This window comes from Pyxicephalus adspersus, chromosome 2 (genome assembly GCF_032062135.1).
Source record: "Pyxicephalus adspersus chromosome 2, UCB_Pads_2.0, whole genome shotgun sequence".
Taxonomy (NCBI): Eukaryota; Metazoa; Chordata; class Amphibia; order Anura; family Pyxicephalidae; genus Pyxicephalus; species Pyxicephalus adspersus.
Genome location: NC_092859.1, coordinates 50,386,390 through 50,406,390, shown reverse-complemented (window position 1 = coordinate 50,406,390; position 20,001 = coordinate 50,386,390). Strand labels below are relative to the sequence as shown.

At 37.3% G+C, this 20,001-nt stretch overlaps 1 protein-coding gene across 1 annotated transcript in view; it reads left to right on the top strand.

Moving 5' to 3' along the window:
* The first annotated feature begins 5,925 nt into the window (after positions 1-5,925).
* PCBD2 (pterin-4 alpha-carbinolamine dehydratase 2) overlaps positions 5,926-20,001 on the top strand; it is a 71,581-nt gene continuing 57,505 nt past the window's right edge. Inside the window, exons 1-2 of the mRNA XM_072400735.1 lie at positions 5,926-6,162; positions 17,049-17,180. Of these exons, the coding sequence (XP_072256836.1) occupies positions 6,049-6,162; positions 17,049-17,180 (246 nt within the window). The 5' untranslated portion in view covers positions 5,926-6,048. The remainder of the gene's footprint in view (positions 6,163-17,048; positions 17,181-20,001) is intronic.

Here is a 20,001-nt window from a genome sequence, read left to right as displayed (position 1 = left end):
TGCAGCTTGTCATTGCATGCTGTTATTAAGTCTATGATCTACCAGAACCCCCAGATCCTTTTCTATTTCTGACCTCCCCAAATGTATTCCCCCTAGACAGTTTGAGGCATGCATGTTGTTATCTCCCAAGTGCATAACTGTACATCTATCTAAATTAAATGTCATTTGCCACTTGGCTGCCCAATCAAACAGTACATCCAGGTCTGCTTGTAGATTATAGACATCCTGTATGGACTTAATTCCATTACATAGTTTGGTATCATCTGCAAACACAGAAATGGTAGTTTTTTTCCTAAACTCTATATATTTTATAAAGATGTTAAACAGTAAAGGTCCCAACACTGAACCCTAGGGTACACCACTAATAACCTTAGGCCATTCAGAGCATGAATCATTAATTACAACTCTCAAGATGTGATCTTTAAGCCAGTTCTCTATCCATTTACAGATTGACATTTCTAAACCTATCGACCCTAACTTGCATATTAACTGTCTGTTGAGTACTGTGTCAAATGCTTTAGCAAAGTCCAAGTACACTATATCTACTGCTTTTCCACTGTCTACCTGTTTACTTCCTCATAAAAAGAGTAAATTTGTTTGACAACTTCTGTCTTTCTTGAAGCCATGCTGACTATCACTTATAATATTATTTTCTAGCAGAAACTCCTCTATGTGGCTCTTTATCAAACTCTCTAAGACCTTTCCAACTATGGACGTTAAACTAATGGGTCTGTAGTTACCTGGTAATTTTGCTCCCTTTTTGAAGATAGGAACCACATTGGCCTTACACCAATCCATCTGTACTTTGCCAGTGACTAAAGAGTCTCTAAAAATTAGAAATGATGGCTTTGAAATAACTGAGCTCAGCTCTTTGAGGACACGTGGATGTAATCCATCAGGTCCTGGTGCTTTCTCAACCTTAATTTTTCCCAGCTGTTCTCAATCATATCAATTCTGAGCCATTGTGACTCATTTAAGGCAGTGACATTGCTATTAAGAACTTGGACTTGAGCTCTGCCATTTTCCTTGGTGTACACAGAGCTAAAAAAAGTGTTTAGTAAATCTGCCTTGTCTTTATCCCCAGTTACCAACCCAGCGACATCCTTTATGGGGATTACATGCTCAGATCTGATCTTTTTGCTATTATTATATATAACATTTTTGGGGGTTTGTTCTACTTTCCTTTGCAATCTGTTTTTCATTTTGAAGTTTTGCACATTTTTATCTCCTTTTTACATCTTTTGTTATAGTTTTTATAGGTTTCAAATGATGAAGGTGATCCTTCATGTTTATATTTTTGGAATGCCCTTTTCTTGTTCCTTATGGCTTTTTTAACATCAGCTGTGAGCCACATAGGTTTTTATTTAAGCCTCTTAAATTTATTACCCATTGGAATATATTTTTCAGTTTTCTTTTGTAGAACAGACTTGAAACATTCCCATTTCTGTTCTGTGTTCTTTGAGGAAAATATTGTCTCCCGGTCCAAGTCACAGAGAGCCGCCCTTAATGGAAAATTTGCTCTCTTAAAATTAAATGTTTTTATCTTTCCTGTTTTTGCTTCCTGTTTACAGCTTACATTGAATTAAATCATATTATGGTCACTGCTACCCAGATTCTTTTTTATTTGCACAGTTGTTATAAGCTCTGCATTGTTAGAAAGAACTAGGTCCAGCAGAGTATCATATCTAGTCGGGGCATCTATAAAGTGTACCATAATATTATCTTGTATTAAATTCACAAATTTCCTCCCCTTTGCTGTTCCTGTAGTGCCATTATTCCAGTCAATGTCAGGGTAGTTAAAATTTCCCATGATTAAAACACTTCCATGTTTTGATGCCTTTTCTATCTGTGCTAGTAGTTGATTTTCTATTTAGCACTGGGGGGCCTATAGCAGACTCAAATCAATAATTGTGTGTTATTCAACCCCACATTCAACTCCACCCATAATGCCTCAACCTCATCACTTGTTCCTTCCGCAATTTCATCTGAAAAGTCAGCCCAGTGCTCTATGAACCCAAACCCTGTCCTTCTACACCAGGACTTAAGCCTAGCGTTTAGCTGCCTAAGCTCCGTCTAACTTTCCTGTGTCGCACATGGCACAGGCAATATTCCAGAGAACTAATAAAAAAATTATCTCAAAATCTCAACTTTCTCCGAATTAACATGAGTATTTTAACAAATTGTAGGCATCAGTGTTATTCTAAAATGTAAACAAGTCAACAGTGGACATACATCTATCTTTAAAGGTTTACGTTGAATAATGTCACCAACAAAGATTCTACTTAAATTAAGGCGCCTTATAGGTTGTCAGGTAATATGTTCATTGAATATCAAAATAAAAAAAAACAAAAAATAAACATATACAGAATGTATCCAACCAAATGGATATGCAGGTGTCACAAAAACAGAACCCTGTCCTGTAAAACCATTTTATATACAGCAAAACAAACAATCATAAGACCACCTCCAAAGTATAAATATTATATTAAGGTAAACAAAAATTGTGACTGTTGGACTAAACAATATCAGTAATTATGTTTTAGTTGATACCCTTTTTGTTAAATACCTAGTGGAGGAAAGAGAACATTCCTCAGGGGTCTCAAAATAGAAAACCCTTGGGGAAGACCCCACTCCTACCACAGATTGCAAGAGAAAAATAATAGGACCAATAAAAATGACTAATATGAAGTAGTAAATTATCTGGTCTACAACTGAAATAACAGGAAAATGGATTATTATAACAATCCTAAATCATATCTATAGACAGTCAGTACCATAAGTGACCACATAGGGATTTGAAATAGGTTTTGAAAGGAATAAAAAAATATATAATACTAAGGCCTCTATTTATAAATGATTCCCTCTTCAATTCGCTGATAAAATATCATTTCTTCCTATTCTATTCTTTTTTTGACAGCTGTGCACTTTAGATGATATGCCACTAGATGGCAGAACGAGTCATTGTTTTAATAGGAGACCTGTAGAAATATACAATAGAATTCACCACCAGCGAATTTTCAGAGAAGTCGGCTCGGGGAAAAATGAATAAATACAGCCCTAAGACAACAGAAATAGAATAATAACTTCTAGCTCAAAGAACACATTAAAAAAGAAGCAGGGATGGAGCAGTAGTAAAGAAAATAAAGGGAATAAACCAAATAAAAAAAAAAAAACTAATAGATTTAGGCAAGAAAATGTAATCATGTATTTAGATATGTGTAATGTCTTACAAGTGATAGAATTTCACCATTGTGATCAACCCAATTACACATGCAGGTAAAAGTTCAGGATCACATAAATGAAACAACCTTTTACAAAAATCTCGTTACGAGAGTTAGACAGATTCTGAAGTTTAAGTGGCTGCTAAACGTCAAGTCATTCATCCCTTTTGTTAGAATTTCTGGGTTTAAACCTGGTGGTAGGCTTTCCTTCCTCAGCAAAAACCTACAGGCTCTTCTGGTACAACAGCTACAGAATCAGGTAAAACCTTGCTGTACAGCTGCATGAGCTCCTAGTTTTAATGGTCGCCTTCTTTGTGACTGTTCATTTTTCACAATTTTTACAACAGTATCCTACAGAGGAAAATGATATCCCCTCCAAAAAAAATCTCTTTTTTGTGACCAGAAATGCACCTTAGCTTGCATGCCATGCTTCTTGGGTGGCTCAGTTCCCTTCTGCTGACTTTGGGCAAGGCCTTTCTGTTGCTATTTTTTGATCAATGATCCCAGAAGAAATCATATATCTAGAGGTTATGATTTCAGCTGTCCCCATGACAGCCCTTCTGATAGGACAGGGGTGTCAAACTCAAATACACAGAGGGCCAAAATGAATTACTTAGACCAAGTCCCAGGCCAAACTTTATTTATTGAAGAACAATAATCTCAACAAGAAGAAACAAAAACACATGAGAAGAGCATGCAGTAACATGCAGTGGATTGATCTAAATTAATCACTTTACTGCATGCACTTATGTGTTCTTGTTTCCTCTTTTTGAGATTAGTTGTTTTACTTTGCCAGAGAATGTAATGTGAAACCAAATGAACGACTGCACAGTAAAACAATTATTAGTTCTATGACAATTCCTGATGCTAATAATCCTGATAATTCCTGATTATTGAGTTTACCTGTCAGTATAAACTCCGCAGGGGTCCACACATAGGCTGCTGTTCAAAAGACACCAGTGATGCCGCTACTACAATTCCCGGGATCACTTTTCTATATTTTCACGTCTATAAAATGTGGGGCCACGCATAGGCAGGGAGGCCACTGGTCTAGAGACACGAATGCCAGGAATTGTAGTAGCGGCATTGTACTCGCATCTATAAAACAGCAGCTTAATATGAATTGCAGCTGCAGAATTGAGATATTCAATTGAGATATAATTAAGATATTAAGAATTCTTTTGGGGGCCAAAAAAGGACATGCTGAGCCAGATTTGGCCTGCGTGCTAGAGTTTGACACCCCTGTGATAGGACATGCGCATTATATTTAGTCCAGTGAAACAACAGTGACATATGTGTATCATCAGACAAGCACCACAAGCCAAACTGTTGTAAAAGTAGATCAAATTCTAGGCTAGTACAACATTCACAGTTTGGAAAACTGGCACACAGACTTCATTAGCCATCTCCACTTTCACCCGAGACTGGTCTCTTTATTAGGAGGCAGTCATCAAATATTTTAAAGGTGGGAAACACTTGATGTGGACCTGATAATGTTTAGGTGCAAAAACAAACTGGACAGGTTTGTGTTAAAATCAAATTACCTGCAAGCAGGGTCACTGAAAGTTTTGATGCTCCAAACCTTATATTTTTATGTAATTATTATAGATTTGATCTTCGAAAACTTAAATCGGTGTTACGCTTTAAGCACAAATTTTTCAGAATGAGCTTCAGACTGTAAGGAAATGGAACATCGGAAATGACCAGATTATTGCTAAACCATCTCCAATGCTGTTGCTTCAGCTGTCTGTTGAATCATACAATGTTTAGGGCTGCAATACCTGCATGTAACAGCTCTCCCTAAGCAGTAAGATATTGCTACAGGGTTATATTGCCTGGGTGTCATGATTCTTAAATAGGATGGGAAAGTGCTTGGAGAAGTGGAGATTTATTTAGGGGAAAAAAAAATGACTTTTCCTACTCTATATCTCTCCTTCTTTCTACTCTTTTTTTTAAGTTCCCCTTCCTACCCTTGCCCTTCTCATAAATCAGGAAAGCTAATTCATTTGAGCCCCAACACCCAACACACCGAAGTAATAACCTTACAGCATTTGGACGTGCCACTCCCAAAACAAGTTCTATTTTGTATCACACCCCTATGTTTACATCAATACCTGTCATGTTTTCCTTTCTTTTGTATTGTACCTTTTCACTGCTTATGCTGTGCTTCTTTGGGCTATTCATAAAAACAGCAGTAGCAGCAAACTATTTTTATACGCTCATTTCCATTGACATCAATTTTTTATTATTACAGAGTTTAAAAAGCATCAATTTGTGAAAATTATACTAAAGTGAACTGTATTACTATATCCATCCTGATGGTTGCAATACCAATAAGAGCAATCCAAGTTCTGATCAGAGACTTTCTATAGCTGTCATTAAAGCCATCATAATTCACGGGCCAGAAATATTAGCTTTTTATAACAGAATTTTTTGTAATAATTTAGTGCAATATATAATTTTTAAAAGATATATATATATAATTTTATATATATATATATATATATATATATATATATATATATATGTATATATACCATGCCAGAAAACGTAACAACTAAAGAGGGGGAATATTCCCTCTAGGACAGTGGGGAGGTAAATGAATGCTGCACATGTACACAACCATAAACTGTCCCAGATACAGATTGTACTTCCTGCTGGCACAGTGGCTCCCACGTGACCCCTAAGCTCCTCCCCGTATTAGTATGTGTGAGAGTAATGAAAGTCACATGAAGGATTCCCCTTAGCTGTGAATGTTGTGCTTGTCTGCTGGCAGAGCAGTGTATCCTGGCATCTTATCCTCCGTGCAGGGGGAGGTGGATCAGACATGTGCAGCTTCCGGTTTATGAGAAGCACAGCTAGACTCATATCACAGCTGACAAGCCCTGTGTATAACAGAGAATTAATCTCATCGCTCTATAGCAGAGGTATTTCTAAAATGGTAAGTGATGGGAGCTTTCCTTTCTGTAGCACAAAGGGGTTCATTCTAAATGTCTCTGGTACCAGACAACCATCTCCCAGTTGTGCACACAGTATAGTATTAGGTGTATAAGGTATCTTAGTGAGGCAGCTCCAGTAGATATGTCCAGCCATAAACTATCATGGTGTTTCCTGCCCCTCCTGTCCATAGCCAGGCACCCAGGAGAAGTTGTGAGCAATGTTTGTGCAGGTGTTTGCAAGTTCTTTTTTAATATCTTAAGGGTTCTGGACGGATTACAGGTACATTTGGTTACACGTAGTTACTTTCAAGCTAATGGAGGCTGTTGGGTGGTAAAACCATCCCTGCACACTACAGGCAGCACCAGGAAAAAACATTTGCAGAAGCTGGCACCTGAAAATACCTGTCATAGCAAAAAGATAAGAATTGGACCCATTAGTTGTACTAATCATTTTTAGAAAACTGTTTAGGCATTTGCATTTATAAAAAGGCTTACAACCAGTTGCAGAACCTCTAGTTTGAACCTAAGGTGCTGTGTTTGGCAGTGTGCTTCAGAGAAATGCTTAAAGCGGACCTAAACTCAACATTTTTACTTTACATAGAAGGGTAGAGAACCCCTAAATATACAGTAAAAATGGTGCAGCAGTGGCCCTTTAAGTCTTGATTGCCACGTCGCTCTTAATGGGAGCGCCGAGCCTCCCGGGGTACCTACGTCACGCATGCCCTGATCTCCGACATGCACAGAAGGGACATTTTTCTTACTAGGGGAAAGAGATGCTGATCTCACACATGCGCAGTGAGATCGGCTCTCTTTTTTTTCCTCTTCACAGCAGCTACGTCACCGATCTCGTACCTGCACAGTGCGAGATCAGGTGACGGAAGAGAAGATTGAAGATGGCATCTCCTGGCACAGAGGAATACCAGGACAATGCGGACTTTTTTGTTTTTAGTTTAGTTCAGAAAGCTTTTTGCTAGGCAGAGTACAGCCTGTATTCTTTAGTGCATGCGGCAAATGACCTAAAAGTGATCTTTGCAGTACCTTGACTAGAAGAGCTGACCACAAGAGATGTCTCTTCCCAGCTAGCAATTAAAGTTGAATTAAGCCCAGGCTGACACTTGATCTAGGTATTTATCAGTTTACAAATACTTACATTTTAACTAAAATCTAAACTTTTTTGGTAGAGGATTTGGATGGAATAGTGAGGGATTGGAACCCCTCTTAATTGTCTTATTGCAGTATGTGTTGACATACTTTGTATAGAAAGGGTTTTACTCCTCCTCACAATATGAATGTGTTTATATGTTGAGCCACCTCCATATGGTATTTAATTATAAATGAATAGAGAGGAAAGAAAGAGGTTTGAGGTACCTTTGAGGTTTTTCATACAAAGAGTGAAGTGTATTGATTGATTGATTATTCAGTACATAAGTCATCAAATACACATAAACATACTGTTTTTGTCTCTGTCCTGTTACTAATTCACAGCGCAGAGTAGTTATACATACTATATAGTATAGATTTGTCATAAAATATTACATATACCCATAAAACTATTCAAAAGGCTGTGCCGTGGCACGCAGGAATCCGACGCGTTTCGCCACGAAGGGCTTCCTCAGGGATAGATAGTATTGAGTACTTATCGGTCCGAAGTTAGGAACATGCCCCACAGGGGGGCTGTATATATGTAGTTGCTGCTGATGGTAATGCTAAGGTTTGAAGTAGTAATTTATACTCTTGTTAGGGGTTTTAGCACAGTTTACGAATATTTAATGGGTGCCGTGAAGGTTGGTCCCTGCATCCATAGACAATGTAATAAATATATGAGGAGAAGGGTATCTTCTATAGAACGTTTGAATATTGGTTGAGTCAATTGTCAGAGTCAGACTGTTTGAATCTGGATATGATAGCTCAAATCTCTTGGTGGTAGTGTAGTGAATCAGATGGGAAAGTGTCTTCCTTTCTCTTTGTGAGTATTAAGATTAATCCAGGGTATTCCAGGTTGGAAAATGCAGCAGCCTTTACCTAAGGGTTAACCCTGAAGGGTATCAGTCTCATAGGTCTATTTGTAGGAATAAGCAGTGGGGGGATGAAAAAGCAGCATCCTGCAGGGCTGTTCTATTACTGTGGACGCCTGAAGTGGTGTCTTTAAGAGCTGCTCTTAAACATTTATACACCCCTCCTGTGGGGCATGTTCCTAACTTCGAACCGATAAGCACGCACTACTATCTATCCCTGAGGAAGCCCTTCGTGGTGAAATGCGTCGGATCACTGCCTGCCACGGCACAGCCTTTTGAATAGTTTTATAGGTATATGTAATAATTTATGACAAATCCATACTATATAGTATGTATACCTACTCTGCGCTGTGAATTAGTACCAGGACAGAGAGGAAAACAATATATGTTTATGTGTATTTGATGACTTATGTACTGAATAATCAATCAATACACTTCACTCTTAGCATGAAAAACCTATGAGCCTCAAACCTCTTTCTTTCCTCTACTACTTTCCTCTCCTCTTTCCTCTACGCACTGTCCCAATCCCCAATGTCACTTGTAATAAAAATAAAGATGTATCCTAAATTTTCAGTTGTCACCAGAATGGGGTATCTTACCATGGAAACATTTGTTGCCTTTACAGCTGTCTAAAAGGAGATATACCTTATACTGAATATACAGTCTTAACCTCCCTGGAGGTCTAATTATGTCAGTATTTTTATGGCAAAAGTGGTATATTGTTTTGCATGGAAATTTATTTTACATTGTAGGCCTATAATTTTCAGGTAAAACTCACCAAAATATGTCCAATATTTAATAAATATTACTTTTGTTAATAAACTTTAAATAAAAAAACACAAAAATCTGGTAAAACAAGGGTGCATAAAAATACTGAAGCCTGTAATATAACTGTACAGTAGCATATTATATATTTATATATATATATAATTAATACTTTATATTGGATTCAATACAGTTATTTTGTATTAAATCCAATACAAAATAATTTGAATTTCCCGCCGCGCTCCCTCCCGGGGAAAGTCAGTGCACTCGCCGGAGGGAAGCATGTACGTCCCCCGATCTTGTACCTGCGCAGCAACAAATACACACACGCTCCATTTGTGGCTCAGAGCTATAGCAATCTCTCTTTGTTTAGATCATAATGTGGACCCTGAAATCCGCTTCATGGTTTTGATGGAAATCTCACACCTGGTGGAGGATCTGAATGATACAACTAAATATGTTCATGCTCTGTACTAAGGAGCCATTGTTCAACATATTGTGTGTGAGCGTGTGCAATTCTGCCACTTGGTAATGTCTCTCCTAAATACTAGAAATCAAAAAAAATATTGATTCACCTGGTGTAAAGAACCAAACCATGTGGGGAAACACCTTTTAAAGATTATTGCGGTTCACTAGCCAGACCTATGGTTCTGTGTGTAAAAAAAGTAAAATGCAGAAAAAAAAACTGTAGGTTTCCCTAAATGGAAGGTACTGGTAGTCTAATGATGTACCTGCAAAAATGTAAGGATTATTAACCTCTACAGTGACAAAGCTCCATTTGTTTGGAATATATGTACCTTCAAGAGTAAAGGGATAACAGCCCTTTAAGAGACAATGCACCATTTGTGTACAAGGTGTGTGTTCACAATAGTGAAAGGAAATTACAGACCTTGAAGCGATTTTCCAAAACGCAGATAAAGCCATCAATATGCTGTAGGCTGGAATTTCAGTCTTCTCTCCTCAAGTGTGTACACTGCAATAGTGTCTCTTACCTGGTGATCTTGCCATAAATATTCTAGTACTAACACTTCCTGTTGCAAAAAACAAGGCCACGTTCCTGCATATTCATCCATTCACACAGACTTCCAACGCAGTCTATAGGTGGTGTCTTCAAACAAATAGTGCATGGATATATAAAAAAAGTGAAATTTACGGTATGGATCAATTTTCTAACAAAGACCAGTCTAATAAGAGAAGGTAGGTGGCACACCATACCAGCCTTTTTTGTTGCCAGCCATAGATCTCCATTCACTGCACCATGTCTATTTTGATAGGGAAAAGGATGCATGCGAAGACCCTGTTGTCACGGGGTAATTATATCTTTTACTTAGGAATATTGTTTCATTGGTGTTTTTTCCCATTCATTTCAAGAAAACTAATGTTCTTAGTCATAGATATGAAACGGCTCAATGAGTCAAATACCAGATCCTTGGAGATGAAGGCTCCATAAGACCTCAATTAAGCGGTTCTTCCAACGAATTGGATTCATTACATCAATTAGACTCCTACTTTCCTGTTCTTGTACATCCAGTGTTTTAGAAATTCCTTTACTTTGCATGCAACTTTTTTTTGTCGTATGTCCTAAGAGTATTCATGTCATCCAGGGTCATTTTGGATAATGTGGCCAAAATGTGGAGGTCAAAAAGAGATTTTTATCTGTCATTACTCATGGTCCTACTGACAATATTCTCCATTAGAACTTATGTTTAATAATTGAGAAGAGAGCTCTCTATATGGACCATTTATATATTTATACAGGGTGATCATATCCCTCTTAAACATCTCTATTCATGGGAGAATAGATTTAGTTCAGGTAATCTCATTAATATTTTAGTTTCCCTTCTCTCCAATTCCACAATGTTCTTTTTTTCTGAACTGGTACCCAAAACTATCCTGCATATTCCAGATGTGGTCTGACCAATGCTTTGTACAGCGGCAGGATGTCTCCATCTCTGTAGTCTATTCCTCTTTTATTACAAGAACCTATTTTGCTAGCTTTTGATGTTGCAGCTTGGCATTGCATGTTAATATTAAGTCTATGATCTACCAGAACCCCAGATAAAGCATAGACAGTATGACAGTATGAAGCATGCATGTTGTTAGCCCCAAAGTGCATAACTTTACATTTCTCAATATTAAATGTCATTTGCCACTTGGTTGCCAAATTAATCTTCTTGTAGTACTTTCTTTGCTGTTTCCTCATCGCTGGGTAGAATGTCATGGCTTGGTCAGCTCTGTCGACACCTCCCATGGTATTGTTGTAGTCAATCACCACCTGTGGCTTTATCACTTTCCCACGTTTTGTGTACCAGAACGGTGGAGGCATCATGGACAGTACTCATAAGGCACACATCTTTCTTTTCACGCCATCTCAGGGCCATCATCTTGCCTTTCTGCCAGGCAACAGTTTCTCCTGTCTTCAGCTTCCCTTTGGCAAACATTGATGGCAGATTGCGCCGGTTAGACCTAACGTTTCCATACGCATCTGTTCTGTGTTGCAGAAGAAACCCATAAAGCTCAGGAGAGGTGTAGAAATTGTCAGTTGTGACACAATAGCCCTGATCTAGCAATGGCTCAATGAGGGATAGTACTGAAGATGTTGCCAATCCATAATGGCTGTATCTGCGGTTGAACTGTGTCCCTTTTCCAGTGTACAGTACCATATTCCAGATGTAGCCAGATGAGGATTCGCACAGCATATACGTTTTCACGCCAAATCGTGCCCTCTTTGACGCAATGTACTGCTTCCAGCTGAGCCTTCCCTTGTAAGCCATTAGGCTTTCGTAAATACTGATGTCTCCTGGAAAATTTTTAGAATCATTTAAGAAACTTCCCAAATTTTCTTCGGTTTCAGTGCAGGATGGGTAGTCTCATCAAATTCTTCATTGTTTGCGAAGTTTAGGGACTTCATGATGAGGGAAAATCGTTATTCTGGAATGACTGTGCCAAAGAATGGAGTGGCAATTATTTTATTCTTGGACCATTACCACTTCTGCACGTGTTGGAGCACCTTGTTGTTCAGCGTACCTGCATAAAACAAAATAAAAAGGTATTTTAGGATATGTTTCTTTTATAGTGTGGTGAAGGTTGCAAATAATATGTTAGCAAACACAGAGCAGCATACGTTTGCATAAAAAAAAAATAATTTAGCAAAATATTTTAAAAAGTTAGCAAACACAGAGCAGCATACGTTTGCATAAAAAAAAAAATAATTTAGCAAAAAATGTAAAAAAGCAAGCACAGAGCAGCATACATGTTTGCAATAAAAAAATACAAAAAGTTAGCAAACACAGAGCAGCATACATGTTTGTCTCGAGCATTTACTGCAACTGCTTGCCCCGGCGAGATGCCTTTTGGATGCCATGTGGTCAAGTCTCCAGTAATCAGTCAGGAACAATCAAGGTCAAAGACAAAGTGATCAAATGATACATTCAGGAAGTGGTTTAAAAGTCATCAAAAGTTCAACAAAAGGTCAGATCAAGGTCAGGGCTAATAGTGGGCAAAAAATAAAATCAGGTATAAATATATATATATCTATATATATAAATATAGATATATAAATCAGGCACTGGGCAATGATGCTTGGTGCACTAAAATGTGTATTTTTCCTTATTTTGTTTTTTTTACTGTAAAAATTATTTTAAAGCAGATTACATTGTAATCTGCTTTTAAATTTTCTGCCCCCACAACCCATCACGCCACTCCCATCACCCGGAAGATGTCGCATCTTGCCGGGTGATGCGAGTGGGGATGTCCTGCCCTGCCTTATCCCCTGAATCTACCAATGCTTCTGCTAGCATCACCAGGAGGATGCCAGCATCACATCTTCCGAGTAATGCAAGCAGCAATAGTAATTCTGGGGGTGATGCCAGCCACTGGTATCGCCGCCGGAATTTACGATTGCTGCTCGCATCAGCAGTTAGATGTGATGCTGTAATGCACAATGCAGAAGTCCTGCATTGTGCATCGCATCTAATTGGTGATGTGAGTAGCGGCGTGGCTGGGACTCCGGGCGGCATTTAAAAGCAGATTATACGGTAATCTGCTTTTAAATTTCCTGCCTGGCCACGCCCCCTAATGAAAAAACGCCCCGGCATCAGACCGGTATCGTTCCATCGCTGCTAGATCGAGGGGCACAGGTAAAAGGCCTTTTTTCTTACCCCAAGTGTGACACGGGGTTACCACTTTTTGCATCCACCTCAAATCACACTCGGGATTACTGCTAGGGGGGTTATTAATGGAAAATTTTCTCTCTTAAAATATAATGTTTTTATCTTTACTGCTTTTTTCTTCCTGTTTACAACTAACATTAAATAAAATCATATTATGATGGTTGCTAGTCAGATTCTTTTATATGCATGCTTCTTATAAGCTCTGGATTGTTAGAAAAAACTAGGTCCAGCCAATGAAGACAACTACAACTAGGAGAGGCAGAAGAATGGGAAAGGTGGGAGGAATGGGTACGAAGTGGATCAGAGGGAATGGGGTCAAGCAGAGAGTTAGTAGATGGAGACGAGAGAAGAGTGGAAACTTCATCCAGAGTAACGGGGTGAGGGAGGTTAGTGATAATTTACAGGTGGAAGGAGGGGGTATGGTTGGAGTGGTTTGGTGAGCAGAGACAACATTGGAGGATAGTTGTGGGGGGAGCAGGTGTGGAGTTTAGGAGGGAGTCAGTTGTTGAGAAGAGGCTGCCTGGGTTGGAAGCTTCAGAGGATACGACGGCGGAGAAATAATTTTGCTTGGCAACGGTGAGTGCAGTGTTAGTGTTGTAGTCCGGGTTTGTAGTAAATTAAGTCGGCGCTGAGGCCATTTTCCTCTACTTGCGCTCAGCTGCATGAACAGTCTTTTGTAGATGTTTGGTGTGATTGTTGTGCCAGGGTCAGGGGATAGCAGGACTGGGGTAGCGGAAGATCGCACAAGCAACTTTGTTCATAGCCACAGATAGTGTGGTTGAACTGAGTATCAGCTTTTAGAAGATGTTATTTTAGAGAGGGTGGGGGTTAGGGACATAAGGCAGTTTGAGAATAGGTTGTGGTCAAGGTTACGGATATCTCTCTGCCTTTGACCAGGAATGAGATGTGGCAAAGGGGGGCAAGAATTGAATAGGTTGATGGTGATTGGATTGTTGTCAGAAAGGGGAAATGCTGAGTTGTCAAGGTGGCTGAGGTTGCTGAGTTTGGAAAATACCAGGTCTAATGTGTGTGAGGGCCATTTATGTTCTGTGTGAGTCCAAAGGAGTAGGTGATAGAGAGCAGTTTGGCTGAGAAAAAGGGTGGTTGTGGTCGTCCACTACAACCTTTTAAGTCACAGAGGATGGGGGTGGGCAGGTCATGGGAAAGAATATGTGGTATCTAAGAGGCAAAGTTATCCAAAAATTGAGAAATGGGGGGGCGTTGTGTTAGACAGCAACAATGAGGGGTAGGGGTGGAAATGATGACTGAATAGGCTTCAAAAAAGTTGAAAATGAGAAATGGCAGGGTAGGAAGAACTCTGATATATACATGTGCTTGAATTTTGTGAAACAGTAATGCAGGGTCTGACCTAAGATGTTATTTACTAGTTTTTGGTGGCTGGTAACTCTGCAGTAGCTTTAATTCTGGGACTTCCTTTCCAGGGGAAGTTTTCATGGGAACCAATATCATCATAGTGTTTTAAAAGGGGTGTTTAGGTACACTTTAAAGGATAAAAGGTTTAGATTCTGTAAAAGGTAATATTTAAATAGGTAAACATTAGTCAAAAGTCAGATTCTACTACAATAATAACTGTCAATTTTCATTAGCTGTCTTTTTTTTATCCACTTGTGTATTTTTTTTACTAAAGATGGACCTTTGCCGATTATTTGTGATGTGGCACCATCTAGTGGTAATGTTAAATATAGTAGAACAATGCTATTTCTAATATTTCTACGGTTACTCAATTTTCAACAACACATTTTTACTTTATAATGCATATATTTTTGGGTTTTGTCTATTTGTGTGTGTCTAAAATGGTAACCTTGCTAATGCTTGCTAATAAACTCCATTTTAGGACACATAGAAATGTGATATTGAAATAGTGAGCTCTGATTGCAGTTTTCTCAAGAACAAATGAATTAGTAAAGTATTTTTGAGTGCCTAAAGTGCAAGTGTTATGAGTTATTAGAAGAGTGATTTTGTCAGTCTATTGCTGTTCTTTAAAACACATATTGTGCTGTGAAATATTATAGGTTTTTATCTGAACGTATGTCTTAATTATACCAAAATCTGTTCTCCTTTTGGAGTTTTAAAATGTGATTTTCCATATTTAATCATTTTCATATATATATATATATATATATATATATATATATATATATATATATATATATATCCCCCATATATATATACATATACAGTTAGGTCCATAATATGTAGACAGAGACAATTTTTTTCAAATTTTGGTTCTGTACATGGTTTGGTTCTGCCTTTTCTTTTACGCAATCACTTCATTTCAGGGGCTCAAAAATAATTATCAAAAAAGCAGATAAAAGGCCTGGAGTTGATTTGGTTGGGGAAGGGGGTGCTTGTATGTGGAAGATTTTGCTGTGAACAAACAACATGCGGTCAAAGGTGATGCATGCAGGAGAAACAAGCCATCCTTAAGCTGCAAAAACAGAAGAAACTCATCTGAGAAATTGCTACAATATTAGGAGTGGCAAAATCTACAGTTTGGTACATCATGAGAAAGAAACAAAGCACTGGTGAACTCAGCAACACCGAAAGACCTGGACGTTCACGGAAGACAACAGTGGTGGATGATCACAGAATTATTTCCATGGTGAAGAGAAACCACTTCACAACAGCCAACCAAGTGAACAACACTCTCCAGGACGTAGGCGTGTCGATATCCAAGTCTACCATAAAGAGAAGACTGCATGAAAGTAAATACAGAGGGTGCACTGCAAGGTGCAAGCCACTCATAAGCCTCACAACAGCCAACCAAGTGACCAACACTCTCCATGAAGTAGGCGTATCGATATCCAAGTCTACCATAAAGAGAAGACTGCATGAAAGTAATACAGAAGGAGCACTGCAAGGTGCAAGCCACTCATAAGCCTCAGGAATAGAAAGCCTAGATTGGACTTTGCTAAAAAAACATCTAAAAAAGCCGGCACAGTTCTGGGAAAACATTCTTTGGACAGATGAAACCAACATCAACCTTTACCAGAATGGTGGCAAGAAAAAAGTATGNCGTGTCGATATCCAAGTCTACCATAAAGAGAAGACTGCATGAAAGTAAATACAGAGGGTGCACTGCAAGGTGCAAGCCACTCATAAGCCTCAGGAATAGAATGGCTAGATTGGACTTTGCTAAAAAAAAAACATCTGAAAAGCTGTTTCATTTAAAATTATATTGTGGTAATGTATAGAACCAAAATTAGAAAAAAAGTTCTCTAACCTAACTAGTATATATACATGCATTGTAACAGAAGATTACTGTTGTCTCTTAGATTTTTTTTTTTTTTTTTTTTAGAGCAGACTGGACACCAGAAGGGGAGCATTTACTCCAATTTTTCACTTTTAAATAATATTTATTATTTTTATCCAATGTTACAAGTACAATGATAAAGATATATTGAAAGAACCACACAGATTCTGTGAATAAATGTGGATGTAATCACTTAAATGCCAATAAATACTAGTGTCTGAAGTGAACTTCATGATTTGCTAAAGGGAATCGGAAAGAAACATGAAGGTTCCCATTGAAAATAGCTTCCAGGCTGTTACTAATCTTAGCACTTTAGGTTACTGTGTAGTTTATTAGCCTGATGGCCAGAAATAAGCATTTTCTTCACTTCTTTGTTTTTCTGTTACTCCATTCTAGACTGCCAAAATCTGTTTTAGGGTTTTTTGTCTATGAATATGTAAAGAAATGGAAATAGTTTGGTATAAGGAGACTCTACTGTGTTATGTACTAATTGGGTGAAATGCTTTTTGGTTCCTTCTATCCATTCTTTTCAGACCTTTGTAGTTTAAACTTATTTTTGGGTTCTACTCTCTTTATAATTTATTATGAAACTATTAGGAAATTATGATATGTAACTTTCCAATTACATACATTTTGAGATTGGCATTCTTGCTCTTTGGTAGACCTCTGAGGCTCACTTGCTAACTCCTGAAGAAAGGACAGAAGCTCTGCAAAACCTGCAATCTTTGGGATGGATGGAGGTCACTGTCAGAGATGCCATATATAAAGAATTTGTCTTCAAAACCTTCAACCAGGTGACTGTTATAACCTGTATTTTGATTGTGTAATTTAGTTCAGGTATCTTCAGTAATGCAATCCTTACAAAGCTAGTATATTATCTCCAGGATTCCTACCACATTCCAATTATTGGTAATAGGTTAATCAATTTCCACCCAAACTGTCCTTGGTGTTGGTGATTGTGTCTATATAACTAATATGAACATCTGTGTATAAGCATTTCAGGAGAAAGGACTGGTATTACTGTTGAACTTTCTTAAGCCTACTGAAGCTCTTTTTTGCATAAAACAAATGTGTTCTAAAACTAGCTAGCCACATTTATTTATTTACATTTATGACACAGGCTGGGAAGGCACAAAGCAGGCAAATATATCTAGATCAACAACACCAGGCTATCGTAGACAATATGAAGTGCTATTTTAACAACTGGCATACTGTTTGCAGTTCAGCAGATTCTAAATCGACAAATGTTAATTCCTTGTTGGTTGCACAAAAATGACTACTATATTTGTGTTATAGGGATGTAAATCTAGACTGTTGTGTTTTTCTGGTTGCATAGTACATTTTTACTTGGATTTTGATGTACTCAACTATACTAAAAATTATTCAACAAAAAAAAAAATCAATTTGTTCAATACATGAACATGAGTTTCATACTCCATATGTTGGAAACATTCAATTATGAAGTGAATCGGAGAGAGTTTGGCACTACTGACATAAAAGGTTCATGAATTGTGACACATTACATGTATTCAATTGCAGGTTAAAGCAAGGTGAGTTATATGAAGCGCATAATCTAAAGGTATAGCTATCCTTAATGTGTGCCTCAAACAGTGATGTTCTACCAGTCACAAGGGAATAATTGGGTAGCTTTTCTCTCCAGCATCACTATTCAAATTTTTTGGAGGGTATGTTATGTTTCAGTTTACACAGATTTTCTTTTCTGCTTGCATCACAAATTAGTGGACTATATTGAATGGGGGATATAAAAATCTCCTTAACAAACATAACATTCCTTAACATTCTCCTGCATTACATAAAAATAACTTTTAAAAAATATCCTTTTAATCAGAATATATTGTTTATATTAATTTAAGGTAAATATGTGGGGGTGTGCAAATTATATAAAAGTTCCGTTATGTTATTGTTATGCATGCATGTTATTGTTATTCTGCTACGCTTTGGCCACTTGTCACCTGTTTTTCTGTGCATCATCCCTTTGTATGATTGCGTTTAATTGGAAAATACAGTGCTTGTAATCACTATTCTTTTCTTGTAAGACACCTACAAAGATTAGGGGAGAAATGTCCCTTTTGATCTCCTATTACCACCATCTACCATGTTATCTTGTGTCTGCTTCAACAAAAAATATTATTAATGGTGTTACTAGATGCCAAGTATTTTGGTGAATTCAGTTATTTGTCAAAGATTACCTGCTGTCATTGTTTTAGCTATGTTTAAGCTAGTAATAACCCTAAAAGTCTTCAGTGATAATCACTATTTCACAATATGTGTTGACAAAATTATTTGAATGTTTTAATTTTTTAACTATTTCCAATTAACCTCTAGGAAATAAAGCCTACATATCTAAATCTGTTACTAAAATGTATAATGTGTCAGACAAGACTATAAAGGTACGCAACTCTAAAATAGAAAAAGCTCAGGGACTTTTTATATACTTCTAGTTGTGTTTTAAAGATTTATTAGCCTAGGAAGGATATGATTCTTTGAAGCTTTTTGTGTATAAGTATAGATAAAGATAAGACTGTAAATATTTGCAATAGTTCCCTTCTGAAATTATGATGACTAAAACCAAGAAGATGACTGTAATTGTCAAAGCTTTGATTTGGCAGACATCCTTACAAATTTGATTTGTGATTACAGTTTTTAAGAGCTTGCAAATATAAATACAAATGCAAAAAGGGCCTAAAGGAGTCACTTATAACATCAGGTGTGTAATATTCTATTAAAAAAATATTATTATATGTAATAATATTATAAATTGTTGTAGCATCTATTCCCCCACCTCCTAGATTGTAAGCCCTTCGGGGCAGGTTTCTCTCCTACTGTGTCACTGTTTGTATTCATCAGTCATTTGCAACCCCTCTTTAATGTACAGCGCTGTGTAATATGTTGGTGCTATATAAATCCTGTTTATTATTATTATTATTATTATAATTATATTTAAAAATAATATTGTAGTATTTTGTTTGTTACGTGCTAATAGCACTAAATAGATATACTAGGTATCTGTGCTATTCCACACTCTAAACATTTTCTTCTATGTAAACCCAAAAACAAACATTGCATATATTGCAGTTGTTTATTCTGTAAGTGCTGTTGAAATTACATTTGAATGTAACATATCATTGATATACAGGATACATATTTTCTATTTTTTTTTGTTTATTTTTTACGCCAGCAACAAAATCAATTTATTTTTCTAAAGATACATTGGAAAAAAGAAGTTGGATAGGCATCCAACATGTGTAACCATACATTAGTCACATCTTCAGAACCTTCTTTTTGTTGTGTAATAGAAGGTCCAAAGTTATGTTCAAGTACAAACTTGCATATGTATTGTAATTTAAAGTGTGTAATTCATGTTAAACATGCCATGTGTTCATCTGGTGTTAGTTCTACTTCAAGGAACTGCATCACTTTTCATAACTTACATCAGTAGAAGGAATGGACAAATAGTACAGTAGGTGTTCCTTATTTGTGCTTCACATATGATGCCAATTTGATTACTGACTTCAATTCATTTCTGACTTGTCAGTGATAACACGCATGGAAATTGTGTCATTTTTCAAATTCGTGCCAGACTCTCAGAAGCTC